General features: G+C 33.3%; 1 protein-coding gene across 12 annotated transcripts in view; it reads left to right on the forward strand.

The window, feature by feature from the left end:
- SUPT3H (SPT3 homolog, SAGA and STAGA complex component) overlaps positions 1-15,108 on the forward strand; it is a 469,983-nt gene that overhangs the window by 309,095 nt on the left and 145,780 nt on the right. For all 12 annotated transcript variants that reach the window (XM_081036769.1, XM_081036765.1, XM_081036768.1 and 9 more), the window contains 3 exons: positions 85-171; positions 3,211-3,301; positions 9,295-9,434. In XM_081036769.1, the coding sequence (XP_080892895.1) occupies positions 85-171; positions 3,211-3,301; positions 9,295-9,434 (318 nt within the window). The remainder of the gene's footprint in view (positions 1-84; positions 172-3,210; positions 3,302-9,294; positions 9,435-15,108) is intronic.

Below are 15,108 nucleotides of genomic sequence, written 5' to 3' on the forward strand. Positions count from 1 at the left end.
TATTTTTCTCTCTTGAGACATCACGACTGTAGTATATTTAATTTAGACTATTGAGAAAAATTCCTAAATTTCCTTTGTTGTTAGTTACAGCAAGCAGCTGAAGTTTCACAACTTCGGGGAGCAAGGGTAATATCTGCCGAAGATCTTCTGTTTTTGATGCGCAAAGATAAGGTAATATAAAACTATTTCATTGTATTAAACTGCCATGTTTGGTGCTTAATTACACTTACATAAGGAAACTGTGTATCCTGGTTATACAGCTTTCAAATTGGAATCATAACTATTGAAGTGATGTTTTAGTCTTCATAGTTTGCACAATAAAATGGTTTACAAGAGAATTAATTTTTTTTTTGACATGGGCAAGGGCACTTATGTAAAATTATGCTGATAACTAATTCTCACTTATCCTTAAATATCTATTTAGGCATTTTCATTGCTACATAATATTTATTGAATATTGACTGTTTTGATGAATGAGATAGTTAAAACTGAGTGGCATATTTATTTTTCTTCTAATTTTATACGGTATTACAGGCTTTCATAGAGTAATTTTTTTAACTTGAAATACAAAGGTTATTCTGTGACACTAAGTTATAAGAAATAGCAAATCGATCAAGATGAATATTCCAATAGCATAAGTATATACCATAATGTAGAGGATATATATATATATACATATTAAAGATCTATCTTTCTTATTCTTTGAACTCTGGTATTAAAATATCTAAGCTGGTATTTATTTACATGTTTAATTTTGCCATAACTATCTTCCATGAGTAGCTAGTTGAAAATATTTTATAAAATTTTACTTGTTTTTCATAAGAGTTTCATCTAAAAGTTACATGTTAAAAAAACTAAATGAATAACCACAGTGTGCTATAGTAGATAACTATCACAAGTCAGCAAACAACACTTAGTTCCTAATGTTGCATTTTTCATTTTTCCATTGGTTTTCCTGGCCTTTTAATTATACTTAACCAATTTCTCTAACACCATTTTTTGTATCCTTGTGGTTCTGTTTCTTTTCTGTTGTTTTTTTTGTTTTGTTTTGTTTTGTTTTTTATCAAAAGCCATCCCATCTTACTTTTTGGATAACCTTGTTAACATTGTTTCTAATATCGAGTCACTTTATATCTGTAAAACTTGCATTCTGATTGATTGAAGGTAGATTAAATTGGATCAATTATTTTCTCTTCCTTATACAATGGCATTCAGAGATCTACAGACTTTACCTGACCAGTCTACCATTACATTTTATTAATTTTTAGTTCATTAATTCTTAGATAGTATGAAGAGCAAAGAAATATCTTAACTTTTAAGAAGCTATAATCTGGTTTAGAAAACCTGTATGATTTTCTACATAGTTGGAGAAGCATTTTAAGACTCACATCATTTTAAAGCTGTATGATTAAATGGAGAGGCTGTAGGATTTGTTGAAGTAGAGGTTTCTGCCTGGGGTAAGACTCATGCAATTACATGGAGCAAATGCAAAGGAACTAAGCAGGATGCTGGTTGAGTAATCAAGGCAAAATATGATTACTGTGATGGTTCTGGAAGTGGATAGGGAGGAAAAACTCAGAGAGATAGCGAATAGTAAGATAATACAGGAGTTACTGACATCGGTGTAGTTGGAGGACTAAGGAGAAAAAGGCATTATACACCCCTGGTGCTGTGAGCAAGCAGCCTGAAAGTGCTCTTGGCAGAAATGAGGACCCAGGGCTGATAAGATTCTTTATGAAACCTGGGAGGAACACTTGGAATTAGCATCAGTGCTTTACAGAATGAATGCCCCCAGTTTTTCTTTTTCACTGACAGACATAAAGAGGCTAGCACAAAAAAAATAGTACACATTGACACATTTTCTTTCCTTTTGGGGACTTTAAATTTTTAAGTCATATTGAAACTTCAGGAATGTACACTAATCGACAATGCCTTTCTATTCTCCAGAAGGTCTCTTTACCAGAATCTTTTTAGCAACCAAGAACAGTCGTAGTACGAGAGTAGCCATTGTTCTCATCTTTCTCCTCAAAATAATAATTTTATTTATATGCTGCCTTGTTCAAAACAATTTAAAGTAGTTTACATAGGTGTAATATAAGACAAAGTAAAATCTAAAGTACTGAATGGAATCAGCAAAGAGAAAAGAAGGGTACAAGAAGACCTTAATAATTCCAGTTTATATTAAAGCAATATTTATTAACTGCCTACTATGTTTTACATGTTACACTAGGCAGTGTATTTATTCCTCAAAATAGTCCTGTAAGGTAGGTACTTTGCTTTGTCAATGAAGAAACTGAGCTTCAAAGGTTATGTTCTACTTCTGACGCTGCTAAGACTATTTCTAACCTCAATTTCCCTATATATTAAGGGGAGATTATAGTTGTCTATATCTCAGGGCTATTGAAAATATCAAGTAAAAAAGAGCTTTGTAAAATGCAATAGGTTTCAGCTATTATTAGGAATCTTAAACCTGAAGAAGAGAACATTGTCTTGAATCAAAACATAATTGATTGAAGGTCAGGAACCAGTAATAACACATTCTAAGTGTAAGCACACAACAAATTACAAAGTATTATTAGTTACTTTTAGAGTTGAGCAGTATTATGGTCTGCTAATAAAACTAAAGAAAACCATCATTAATGTCCAACCATGATTAATCAGCTTTGATTTCATAAAAATGTTTCTCAGATTACAGAATGTTTTCCAAAACTACAAACCATAAACCAACTCTTCTAAATAAAAGTTTCTCAAAAAATAAAAAACAATAAAAAAGAGAGTTTGTGGCTTTTTAACGCAATTGTTATAAACTCCTTGTCTAGATTGTTTATGAATCATTTTTAAAATGAAATTGGGTCTTGAATGTGTACAAAATTCCATAAATCCAGTATAGTCAGCTTAGTATGGAGAGTGTGATATTTATCACAATCTTCAGAGAGAATGTAAAACTGTTTATAAGACCAAAAAATAAAGATAATTATGATTCTGGAGCATTGAGATACTTACAAATGAAAAGTGATTTTAAAAATGCTTGTGTTTCAGCTCATGTTTTATTTGATGACTACATTTTTTATTACATAGTATTAGGTGAGAATTGCTGTACTTTCTGCCATTACCTTGTGTTACAAACTTATTAAATTTACTTATAGTACTTTTTAATCAGTGAAGTGAATATATGTATAAGGTTTCTTATTTATTTCATATTTTTCATAGAAAAAACTTAGACGACTGCTAAAGTACATGTTTTTCCGCGACTACAAATCAAAGATTGTCAAAGGCATAGACGACGATGATCTCCTGGAAGGTAATCTGAACAAAACACTGAGCTAAAACAATGATGCGTGTACAATACTCCACGCATCTATGCAATGTATGATGTATGTATGATGTATGTATGATGTATGTATGATGTATGTATTCCCATCAGAGTAGAGTCTGTGTACTCTTGTTAAAGAATGTAGGTTAGAAATTAGCCAAATATTTATTTAGTTGGTAGCTAAATCTTGGGTGTCTTAATGTGACTTAAAAATAATCTGGTATTTCAGGTTTCTTCTTTTTATAATATGACCTGCTTTGCATCAGGATATCACGAAATTAAGAACATTGTCTTGAATCAAAACATAATTGATTTTAGCAAGCAGAATTTTTCTGTTGTGGATGTAGAGAGCCAGAACTCTTATATCTTTGAAATTAATACATATGGGTTTTTGTTAATTTATTATAAATGTATCTGATATGTTTTTATGATGTAAAGCCACCTCATTTAGGTGTGTTATTTATATGCTGTTTGAAAACTTATAAATAGCCTAACAGAGGAGAAATTTTTCCTTAATCTGATATTCTAACTCAATTCCCCACTTTAGAAAAATATTAATGTTGCAGAATCTAATAGTGCTAAACTGAAAATAGATAATTATTATACTAAATACTGCTTATTGAATCAAAATAAATACAGTTGGCCCTTGAACATTACAGGTTTGAACTGCATGGGTCCACTAATACACAGTTCTTTTCAATAAATACTGTAAATGTATTTTTCTCTTACTTAATGATTTTGTTAGTAACATTTTCTTTCTCTAGTTTACTTTATTGTAAGAATACTGTAAGTAATACATATAATATACAAAATATGTGTTAATCAGCTATTTATGGTATTAATAGGATTCCAGTCAACAGTAGGGTATTAGTAGTTAAGTTTTGGGGGAGTCAAAAGTTATACATAGATTTTTGTCTCTGCAGGGGTTGGTGCCTCTAACCGTCACATTGTTCAAGGGTCAATTGTATGTTGTGTTTTTTAAGGTAACTCATACATTTTTGTACTGAATACAGTCACTGCATAATGGTGTTATTGATAATGTAGCTAAACAAACTTTGCAGGATTAAGAAAAATCCCAGAAAACTACTCAAAACCAAATGAGGCGTCAACAAACTTTGAAAGAGAACTAGTTACTTTCATTTACCCTCAACAAATCAGCAAGTGTAATAGTCATGCCAAAAGAAAAAAAAATCTGATCAAATGTTTAATCAGGGTTGCCTATTTAATATTCCTAAAATTCTCATAGAATTTAATCCCTGGAAAATAGTTCTCCAGATTAATTTAAATGCTGTCTTTTATATAGAGCGTGAAGAATATAGATTTGGAACAAAATAGACCTGAATTTTAATCAGTCCCTATCTTCTGCTTTCTCTCTATATGAGGGTCAGTTGTCTCATTTATAAGTCAGAAATTATACAACTTACCATGTGGAGTTATTATGAGAGTTCAACATAATTTATGAAAAGCACCTGATACAGTCCTGCCAATGAATAAATGATAGCTGTTAATACCATTCTTTGAACACCAGGAAGCTCAGAGTGGTGAGACTGGTATTCAGTTGTACTAACACCATCATTACAGTTTGCTGTCCTCTCCTCCTTATTTATTTCAAATCTCTCCTCTTCATTTAAATTTTCTAATTTTGTGTCTTACATAAAATTTTTAAGTAGTTGATACAATATATAAATAGAATATTTAGGTAAAATACATCTCATGCTGACAAGGGCCTTGTATAATAGTCATATGAGGAGTGTGGTAGACTCTTTTCCCGGTGAAACACATTTGGCTGGTGAAAAAAAAAATTAATTATAGTTTAAGTCTTTAAAAATTATCCTAAGGGCACACAGCAAATAAAGAAACACGTTTTAAAAAAATGTACTCAATCTTATTGAGAACAGTGAGAAACTTTTGCATCTGAGCTGTGACCTACTTCCATCACCTGTCTCCTTCCCTCCCCTGCTGCTACTCCAATATGATAGAAGTTTTACTCTGGACAAGTATGACCAAGAACACTGGGTACCTGCTTTTCCAGCTCCCAGTCTAGGGCAACAGTTTCACCCCAGGAGGGAAAGGAGTTCAGCCTCTCTCATTCCTCTGGCTCCATGTTGCAGAAGCTCTAGACAGGCGCAACTGAATGGATTGGAGCTTCTTCTCGTCCTCTATTCATGGGGAAGCTGTACCTCAGACATGACAGCCTGAGACTACTGGACCCTCATTGTCCCCACCCTAGCTCTCTCACAGGGAGTAACGATTCACACCTAAAGGGACAAACCTAGAAGACAAGGGGTTACCATTCCTGACCAAATCCCCACTTTTAGATCTGGGAGGGTCTTTACAGGAGAAGCTGATTGTTTCCCAACCCCGCCTCCAGTACAGTGGTGCACAGGTTCAGCCCAGAGTGAGAGGCAGGACTTAATAACATCTCTGTAGCCCTCCTAAAGGGGACTGACTATTTGAAACAGAGCATGTGAAAAACAATGGAGACCCTGGTGGTGAGCAAGTAAGAGGAAACTGGTGGCTTCCTGATACTAGTAACAACAAGCAAAACCAATGTATCAGCTAAAAGTTTAATACAGGTAACAAAGGAAAGGCAGATAAGAAGTCCTCCTGGGTTCAGAGCAAAATTTAAAATCTATCAATACCTTGACTCTGCAAAGGAGCCCAACATTATTTAAATCAGTCTGACTCTGGAGCAATTTATGCCCAAGAGTATTATAAAAAACAGTAGAGCAGTCAGCCAGCAATTAGTGGGAACTAACAGCTGTATGTGATATCAGTAGAGTCAGACCAGCCAGAAACGTAGTGGAGTGATCAGGAAAAGTGACAGCCAAAGAGAACCTGACTAAAATCACAGTCATCCCTGGTAACTAACGTGACTCTTCGCATGCTCAAGGCTGTGCCCTCTGAGGAGCAACATCTGAGTCTGCGCACTGCAAGGGGAAGAGATTTTATTGAACTAGTCCAGCCAAGTCACTAAATTAAAAAGCACACAATGACTACAAGCCCCCAAAAGGGGAGGGAATTTTTATCTAAATCTGCTACAATATATTACCTAAAACATCCATTTTCAACAGCAACAACAAAATACTACGTATGCAAAGAAACAGGTGTGTATGGGAAGGAAACAACACAAATGACCCAGATGTTGGACTCAGCAGACAAAAACTTCAAAGTACCTATCATAAATATGTTCAAAGAACTAAAGGAAACCGTGTTTAAAGAACAAAATGAAGGTATGATTACAGTATCTCACAAAATAGAGAATATCAATTAAGATATAGAAACTATAAAAAAAAAACAAATGGAAATGCTGGAGTTAGAATTGAAAAATACAATGAATGAGATGAAAAATTCAATACAAGGTCTCAATAGTAACTTTGAATTGACAGAAGAAGAAAATCAGTGAACTGGAAGACAGAATGTTAAAGGTTATGCAAGCTGGAGAACAAAGAAAAAAGAATGAAGGAAAATTCAAAGAATTTCAGATAAATATGAGATACCCTTAACTGAACCAATATATGCATAATGGGACTACCAAAAGGAAAGGAAATAAGAAAAGGAGCAGAAAAAAATATTTAAAGAAATAATGATTGAAAACTTCCCAACTTTGATGAAAACTATTCATCTACACGTTCAAACAGCTTAGCAAACTCCAAGTAGGATAAAGAGTCACATTCAGATATGTTCTAGTAGATACGTTGAAAAACAAAGAGAAAGAGAAAACCAAGAAAGCCAAAAGAGAAAAGCACCTCAGCACGTGCAACAGAACCCCAACAATATTAGTAAAAGCTGATTCTCATTACAGTATAGGTCAAGTAGCAGTAGGATTACATATTCAAAGACCTAAAAGAAAAAAATGTCAGCCAACAAACATATTCAGCAAAACTATCTTTCAACAATGAAAGCAAAATAAAGATATTGCTGGATAAACAAAAGCTGAGGGGATTTCTTGCTAGCAAACCCATATTAAAAATGCTGAAGGAGGTTCTTCAGGCTGAAAGCAAGTTACACCAGACAATAATTTGAATCCATACCCCCCCACACACACAAAAGAGCACCTGTAAAGATAATTATGTAGGTAAACATGAGACAATATACTTTTATATTTATTTTCCTTTCTTCCCTTCCCTGATTTAAAAACAATCGTATAAAACAATATCTATAAGTATAATGTTGGGTCTATAACATAATAGATATGTAATATATTTGACAATAGCAACGTAAGTGAGATGGGTAGTAACAAAGCTTTATTGGAATAAGGAGTGACACAAGATGGTTACTCAAATTACAAAACGAAATGAAAAGAAACAGACATAGTAAATAAGATGGTTAATATTACCAATTCTGTAGATATTTACTGTCCTAAAAAGAAAAAAACTACTGAAACTGCATCAAGAATAGAAAATCTTAGTAGACGTATGGCTTTGAGTTTGAATTAGTAATTTTAAAACTTTCCCCCAAGAAAAACCCATGCCCAGAAGACTTCACTGATAAAGTATACCAAATATTTAAAAATCAATATTAATCCTTTCCCAATTCTGCAAGGCCAGTATTACCCTGATAAGAAATCCAGACAGAGACATCACAAGAAAAACCAAACTGCAGGCTAATATCTTTGTGAATATAGATGTAAATTTCCTCAACAGAATACTAGTAAACCAAATCCAGCAACATCTAAAAGCATTATGCACCATGACCAAGTGGGATCTATCCCAGGAAACGAAGATTGGTTTAAAATTAGAAAACAATTTGTGTAATACATCCTATTAATAGAATAAAGGACAAAACTCACATGATTATCACAATAAGTTTAGAAAAATCATTTAAAAAAAAATCCAGAAGTCTTTCATGAAAGCACACTCAACAAACTGGGAAGAGAAAGGGACTTTCTGTCTGACTAAGGTCATTGCTATGAACTGAATGCTTGTGTCCCCCCTAACATTCATATGTTGAAACCTAATCTCCAAGTGTGATGATATGTTAAGGTAAAGTCTTTGGAAAATAATTAAGTCATGAGGAGGAGCCTTTGTGAATGGATTAGTGCCCTTCTAAGAAGAAATGACAGCTTGCTTTCACTCTCTGCTCTCCGCCTTGTGAGGATACAAGAAGACGGCCATAAACACACCAGGAAGCAGGCCCTCATCAGACAAAAGGTCTACCAGCACCTGGTGTTGGACTTCTCAGCCTCCAGAGCTATGAGAAATAAATATTTGGTTTTTTTAGCCATCCAGTCTATGGTATATTTATTGTACCAGCTGAAACTAACCAAGACAACCATCTATGAAAAACTCACAGCTAACATCATACTTAATGGTGAAAAATTGGATGATCTCACTCTAAGATGTTTGGGTTGTCTTTATTTGGTATATGAGCATGTAATTTATCACATTAGGATCTAGTTCTTGCTCACTCACTAATTCACAATGAATTTTTTATGTAGTAAGCTGCATTAATTACCTATTACAGTATTACATTCCTTCCCAACCTTTTGCAATAATTTTCTCGGAATTATGTTTAACTTTTAAATAAGTGTGGTAGTTTTATCTCTTAAGAGAAAAAGAATAAGATCTCATCTTTTCGTATATATATAATGTATACAGTAATGTATATAATATTCTCTTCCTTTAATTTATCTCAGTCCTGATGACTTTTTGTCTTTGTTTTTATTTAGTTTCTTAATTAGGCCTGCCATAGCAGGATTCTTTTTCTAAATCTGAGAGCCTTTCTTTCTTTTCTTTTTTTTTAAGAATTTTAATCAGTCCATTCACACTAATTGTGGTAATTGATAATTTGGTTTTATTCTCTCAGTCTTACGAGATGAATAAAAGATTTAATTCTATAAGACACTTTTGTTTTGGATGCAGAGATTCCCCTTTTTGAGAGAATTCCAATTCTAAATTTCACATTCAGTATTCAATACATGTAATTATTGGTGCTGATGTAAACCTATTAAATAATTTTTTTTTCTTATCTTCATGCAGACAAATCAGGTGGCAGTAATAATTCAAACAAAAGACAAAAAATCGCTCAAGACTTTTTCAACTCCATTGACCAGACAGGAGAACTCTTGGCAATGTTTGAAGATGATGAAATTGATGACGTTAAACAAGAAAGAATGGAGGTATCGTACATTCTTGCCTTTTTACAGTAGTAGAATAACCATTTTAGTGTCAATGCTATGCGATTCTGTTACTGTGTTCCTTAAATGTTTTCTGGAATGCCTAAGTCGGTGTTTTCATGTCTGAAGGCAGCACTGTGCAGTGCAGTAGCCTGGGGAGGGTGTCAGATTCTGCCTTCAGAGCTGACTTTGAGAAACAACTTCAGTTTTTTGTCTCTCTGTTTTCTCCTTGAATGTCAGTAGGTTTCCCTCAGCTTCCTTCTGGATCTTACTTTTACTAATGTTATTTTACTCCTTAAAAGCTAACTGATAATTAAATATTTACTTTTTTTTTTGTTCAAATCATCCAGTTATCTTTGTGGGCTTAAGTAATTCTTCACTGCATTTCTGTTGTCGTATAGCAAGAAGAAGTATTTTTCAGGCTGCAATTGTAGGCTATGGTCAGACTCACTAGCTAAGGTAGTATCCAGGGCAATTACATGCTTTCTGTCACTGTAACACAAAGTTAATGACATAGGTTTGGATTCCCTGGACATGTTTTAACAATGAATACAAAAGTATGTCTTCTATTTACCTCAGCTATCTATTCATAAAATTGTTTCCTTAAATACTTTAGAAAAATAAAAATCATGATTGATTTTATTGGAATGCCTTCTATTGGAATGCCAAAATACAAGGCATTATTCTTATCGTTCTTATTGTACTTTTACATGTAAAAAAAAAAATCTCCGTTTCCCCCTTCTCTTTAAATTAAGCAAGAGATAATTTCAGAACTCCAAAAGATTGCATTAAGTGCCCGCTTTATCATAGTCTCTGTGCATGCTAAAAATGTAATTATTTCATGTTAAATTTTGGAGGAAGTCCAATAGACATACATGCTTTGTAAACCTTAACAATCTTCTTTAAAGAATTAGTATGCTTAGATCCTGAACTGTGATCTAAAAGGCAATGTTCTTCTTAGGTATCAATTACCTCAGAAATGTGTGGTTATCTTGGTTTGGGACGACTGCAAATGGTTTTAGTTCAACTTCGCCTTGGGCCAAAAACATGCTAAGTTGTCCAATGCAGATGATAAACATATATTTCTGATGTCATTATGGCCTAAACAGGATATGATTGTTTAGTGGCATGGTTTCAGTTATGATGCATTACACGGAGAGAAAATAATGTTTATGCTTTATTTTAAAAATATTTTTATATTATACAAATGGGCATGAAGAAAGAGTCATTAAGGAAAGACTCTATATAAAACATTAGTAAAATTGAACAAGCAGCTTTTCAATTTTGATGGGAAAATCTCTGTCAACCAAGCCCATTGCCCAGAAGGGCATTCCACAATCAAGGAGAAGAGAAGAAATGGAGCGTGTTGTAACACTAAGCTCATAATAGCAGGCTACTGTAGGCCTGGAAAAATGATGAGTCAGTCAGGTACAAGTTCAAGTCAATAAAATGTCTGGAAATGCAGGGTAGAAAAAGCTGGGGAGCTTATGCCGTTTATGTACCTCTTTCCTGTCGTTGTATCATGTATTACGTAGTGGTAACCAGGATAATAAAATATATCAATAGTTGATAAAAATAGTTACGATGAAATTATCGTGTATATAATAAAAATTCGATTGGTAGCTTCTCTAAGCTTTATATCGTAACTAAACTCTTCTCTAACCAAGGTAAAAAAGAATAGTTTTGAGATTCTACTCATCCAAATAACAGAGTTTAGCTGAATGAAAGTGCTGAACTTGTAGACATAACTATAGACGGTAGAAAGTGGAGCCATTAAGAGCATAGGCCTTGCCTGCTTCTAATTTGACAGGTTATAGTTTCAAGCATAAACCACAACTGTGGCAGTTCATATGAAACCACTTTGGACTCACAGACTGCAATCTCTTGCTTTTAAAGTGCAGTAAGATAATCAGTCTTGGCATCACTCAGTGATTTAATTTTCCTCTAAGCATCTCTTACGGTTGCAAAAACTTTGTCTACGTTCTCCCCTAGAATGTATGTAAGTGGTATAGACCTACCCACAAAGCTTATTAATTGTTTTTCTTTCTTCTTTTATTTCATTTAAATGCAGTTTAGAAGAGAAACAAATTTATAGACATACAAACTCGCATGGGATCCTAGCTTTTTCTCAAAACATTGAGCAAGCATATAAAACAGAGTTCTTTCCTATTACTTTCAGCTGATTTTTGTGCACACCAGGCTTTGTGTTCACTCATAATTTATGTCATTAATATTAAGTATTATGTGATTTGAAATATTAAAAAGTCTGAATTTGTATATCCATTTCTACTTGCTAGTCCATCATCATGCTGGTTCTTATACTATTTTTGTCTAGCATCAAATTTCTAACACTTAGGTATATGTATAGTAGACAGCTATGATCTCTGCAGATCCTTCTGAATTCTCAAATAAAGATTAAACAATATTCAGAATTACTTTAGTGTATTTGAGAGACCAAGAAAGAGAAGCAGGGAAATGACAAGCATAATAATACATAAATGCCCGTAACTCCTCTCCAACCACTTCTCATCCCCACCTAATCCCCACATCAGAATGACAAAGGTGTGTTTTACGATTTCTTACATTCTAAATTTTTAAGATCTCATCAAGTAAATGTAGGTATGTTAATCAAAGACCAAGAAAGGGTCACTAAAAGCTGCAGGTAGCTTTGGACCTGTGATCACTCACAGAAGAGCTTTGCCTAAAACCCAACTGTTCTACTGTGAAGGAACCTGAGAAGCTCAAGTTTATCATTTATCAACTTAAATATCTCATCTGATAAACCATTAGATTTGTGAAGGGTATGTAAACAAAATGCTTTAAAAATTGGGTGAACTTTACCTTTTGACTAATCTTCAAATTGATCAAAGTAAATAAGAGAACAAAGACTGAATCTCACCAGAGAGATCAGTCTTTAAACAGATTGAGGTTCTGAAAATCCCCAGGGACTGTTTACCTTGTGTTTTTAAGTCAGAGGCCTAATACTAAAGTCTAGAGAGAAAGCAGAATGGAATACATAAAATTTAAGGCAGCTTTAAAAATTTTTGAATTGGCTTAGAATTGAATAAGATCCCAGGTGGCCATCTGAATTTAACCTGAAGTGACGGGTGATAGATTTAAAAACACAAAGTTTTTCATAAAGGTTGAATGATCAGAGAAATCAGGTATACCAATTCAGTTATGCCACAAGTATAATGAGGTTATGAAGCCTGCCGGTTTTGATTCCCAGGGTTACAGTCTTTGGAGCTAAGGAAACTAGAAAGCTCATTAAAGATGTTCTCCATCTTCTCCTGTTTTTTAACTGTGTTCTTTCTGCTATTCCCCTTTTCTACCTATCACGATTTTTTAAAATTATAAAATAGAATAAAATGTGTTTTAAACTAACAGTTCAAAAATAATATCTTAGATAACATCATAAAAGAAAAAAATCTAATCCCAGCAAGATAAATATTTTCGGAATACCAAAAAAATTGAAAAGGTGGAGTTAAAAGCTGAAACCCAGAAAAAGATTAAAATATAAATGTATTAAGAAACACAGAATTTATATACTCGAAAGATGTAGCTTAATATATACAAATGCTCATATACCTTTGCATGCATACTATATACTATGCCCTTATATGTGTGTGTATCTTATATCTATAAGAATATAAATACAATTTTACTACATTTTTTACATGTGAAAGTAAAAGAACAATCAGAGGATATCAAACTCAAATGCTAAGGGTAGTTCAGAGGAAAGAGAATTCAGGAGGGAAGCTTTAAAATGGACAAAGTCAGTAAGTTATGTTACTGAAAGATGCTGCCTATAATGAAGATAGTAAATACAACATGTTAATCATCATTAATTGAAACATGGCAAGCAAAAGCTTTCGGTTTCGAGGGGAGAGGTCAGAGGAATGAACACATTTGTTGTGGAGACACCATTCTCAGTATGTAACAGATTGACTTGGGGAAAAAATGTCTAATAATAAAATTTAAGTTATATACATCTAGTAGATGTATATAATACATTTTATAAATGAGCAGCAGTTTTAACATCTTACCCAAGGATTTCCTGGTGCTCTTTGGAAAAGGTGAGGAGAGGATTGGTGGGGCTCTAACCTCCATCCTCCCCACACCATCTCCTTCAACCAGAAGAACTTTGATTTTTGTGTAATGGATCAATATATCATCAATAAAGAAAGGGTTTTACTATTTTTTAATTGAAAATCATTACAAAGCACCATTATTCAACTGCCCATGAGGAATCTTTCTTTCATACACAGACACACACAAATTCTAAACAATGTACAAATTTGTAAAGCATATTACCTTACCAGAGCAAAAAATAAGAAACCTGAAAGTAATAACAGAGATTAAACAAATAAAATCCTAACAGATTGAAAATGTAAAAAGAAAAAACAAACAGATCATAGAAGCAACCAATAGACCAATAACAAATAAATTAAAAATTACTACCACAGACTGTTTAGATAATAACAGCAATGAGAATAGTCCACATAAAATTTAATAAGTATGGACAAAGTTTTATTTAAAATAGACAACTTTTTAGCTGTTAAGCCATTTATTATTGGGAAAATGAAAATAAACATTCAACTAAAATTAGAAATTTTATATCAAAATAAACAGAAAATACAAATGAAAATATAAAAATAAATGCATAAAGTTAGAAAATAATCAACAAAGATAGCTGCGAAATATTAGCAGTGAGTAAGGATGTAACTATACACTGGATAAATCAATTCTCATATAATTTTATAGTAATATATTTGTAAATCTTGGTGGAATGGGTGTTTTTCTAAGAAAAAATAAATGATTAGTTTTACCCAATGGAAAGTGGAAAACCTGGATAGAACAGTAACCTTGGAAGAAATGCTAAAGAATTATATATCCTCAAAGTCTCTGAATCCAAACCAGTTTATGGGAGAGCTCTTTTAAACATTCTTAAAACAATTAATTATTATGCCATATAAACTATCTCGGAGCATAGGGGAGAAAAAAGGAAAACTCATTAAATTTTTCAAAGTGTAATATAATCTTGCCTATGAATATGGATGGAGGAATCTTAAAATTTCAGCAATTTTAATTTAGCAGTATATATAATGAGTGAAGTACCAAGACCAAATAGGATTTGTTTCATGAGTTCAAGTATGCTTCAATATTAGAAAATGTATTACTTACTATTATATCCTAAATAACTAGGTCACAGGAGAATACCCATACGATTGCTTTAGTCAATGATAAAAAGACATTTGACAAAATTCACTTCTTATATTTTTTAGAAATTCTCAGTTAATTAGAAATAGAAAAGTACCCCCATTTTGTAATAAAGAATATCTCAGTCAAATGAACAGACATCATTATAGATTTAAAAATACAGATTTTCGTTAACTTCTGGAATGCCCACTGTTACCACTTTTATTTGCCACAGTTCAGGGAGCACTATCCAGTAAAATAAAAGGCATAGCTATTGATAGGAGACAAAAATTACAATTATGAGGGCACCCGAATGGCTCAGTTGGTTAGAGCGAGAATTCTGAACAACAGGGTTGCCGGTTCGATTCCCCCATGGGCCAGTGAGCTGCACCCTCCACAACTAGATTGAAGGCAATGAGCTGCCGCTGAGCTGCTGGAGGGGCGGCCGGGTGGCTCAGTTGGTTAGAGTGTGAACTCT

Source organism: Rhinolophus hipposideros, assembly GCF_964194185.1.
Source record: "Rhinolophus hipposideros genome assembly, chromosome: 3".
Classification (NCBI taxonomy): domain Eukaryota; kingdom Metazoa; phylum Chordata; class Mammalia; order Chiroptera; family Rhinolophidae; genus Rhinolophus; species Rhinolophus hipposideros.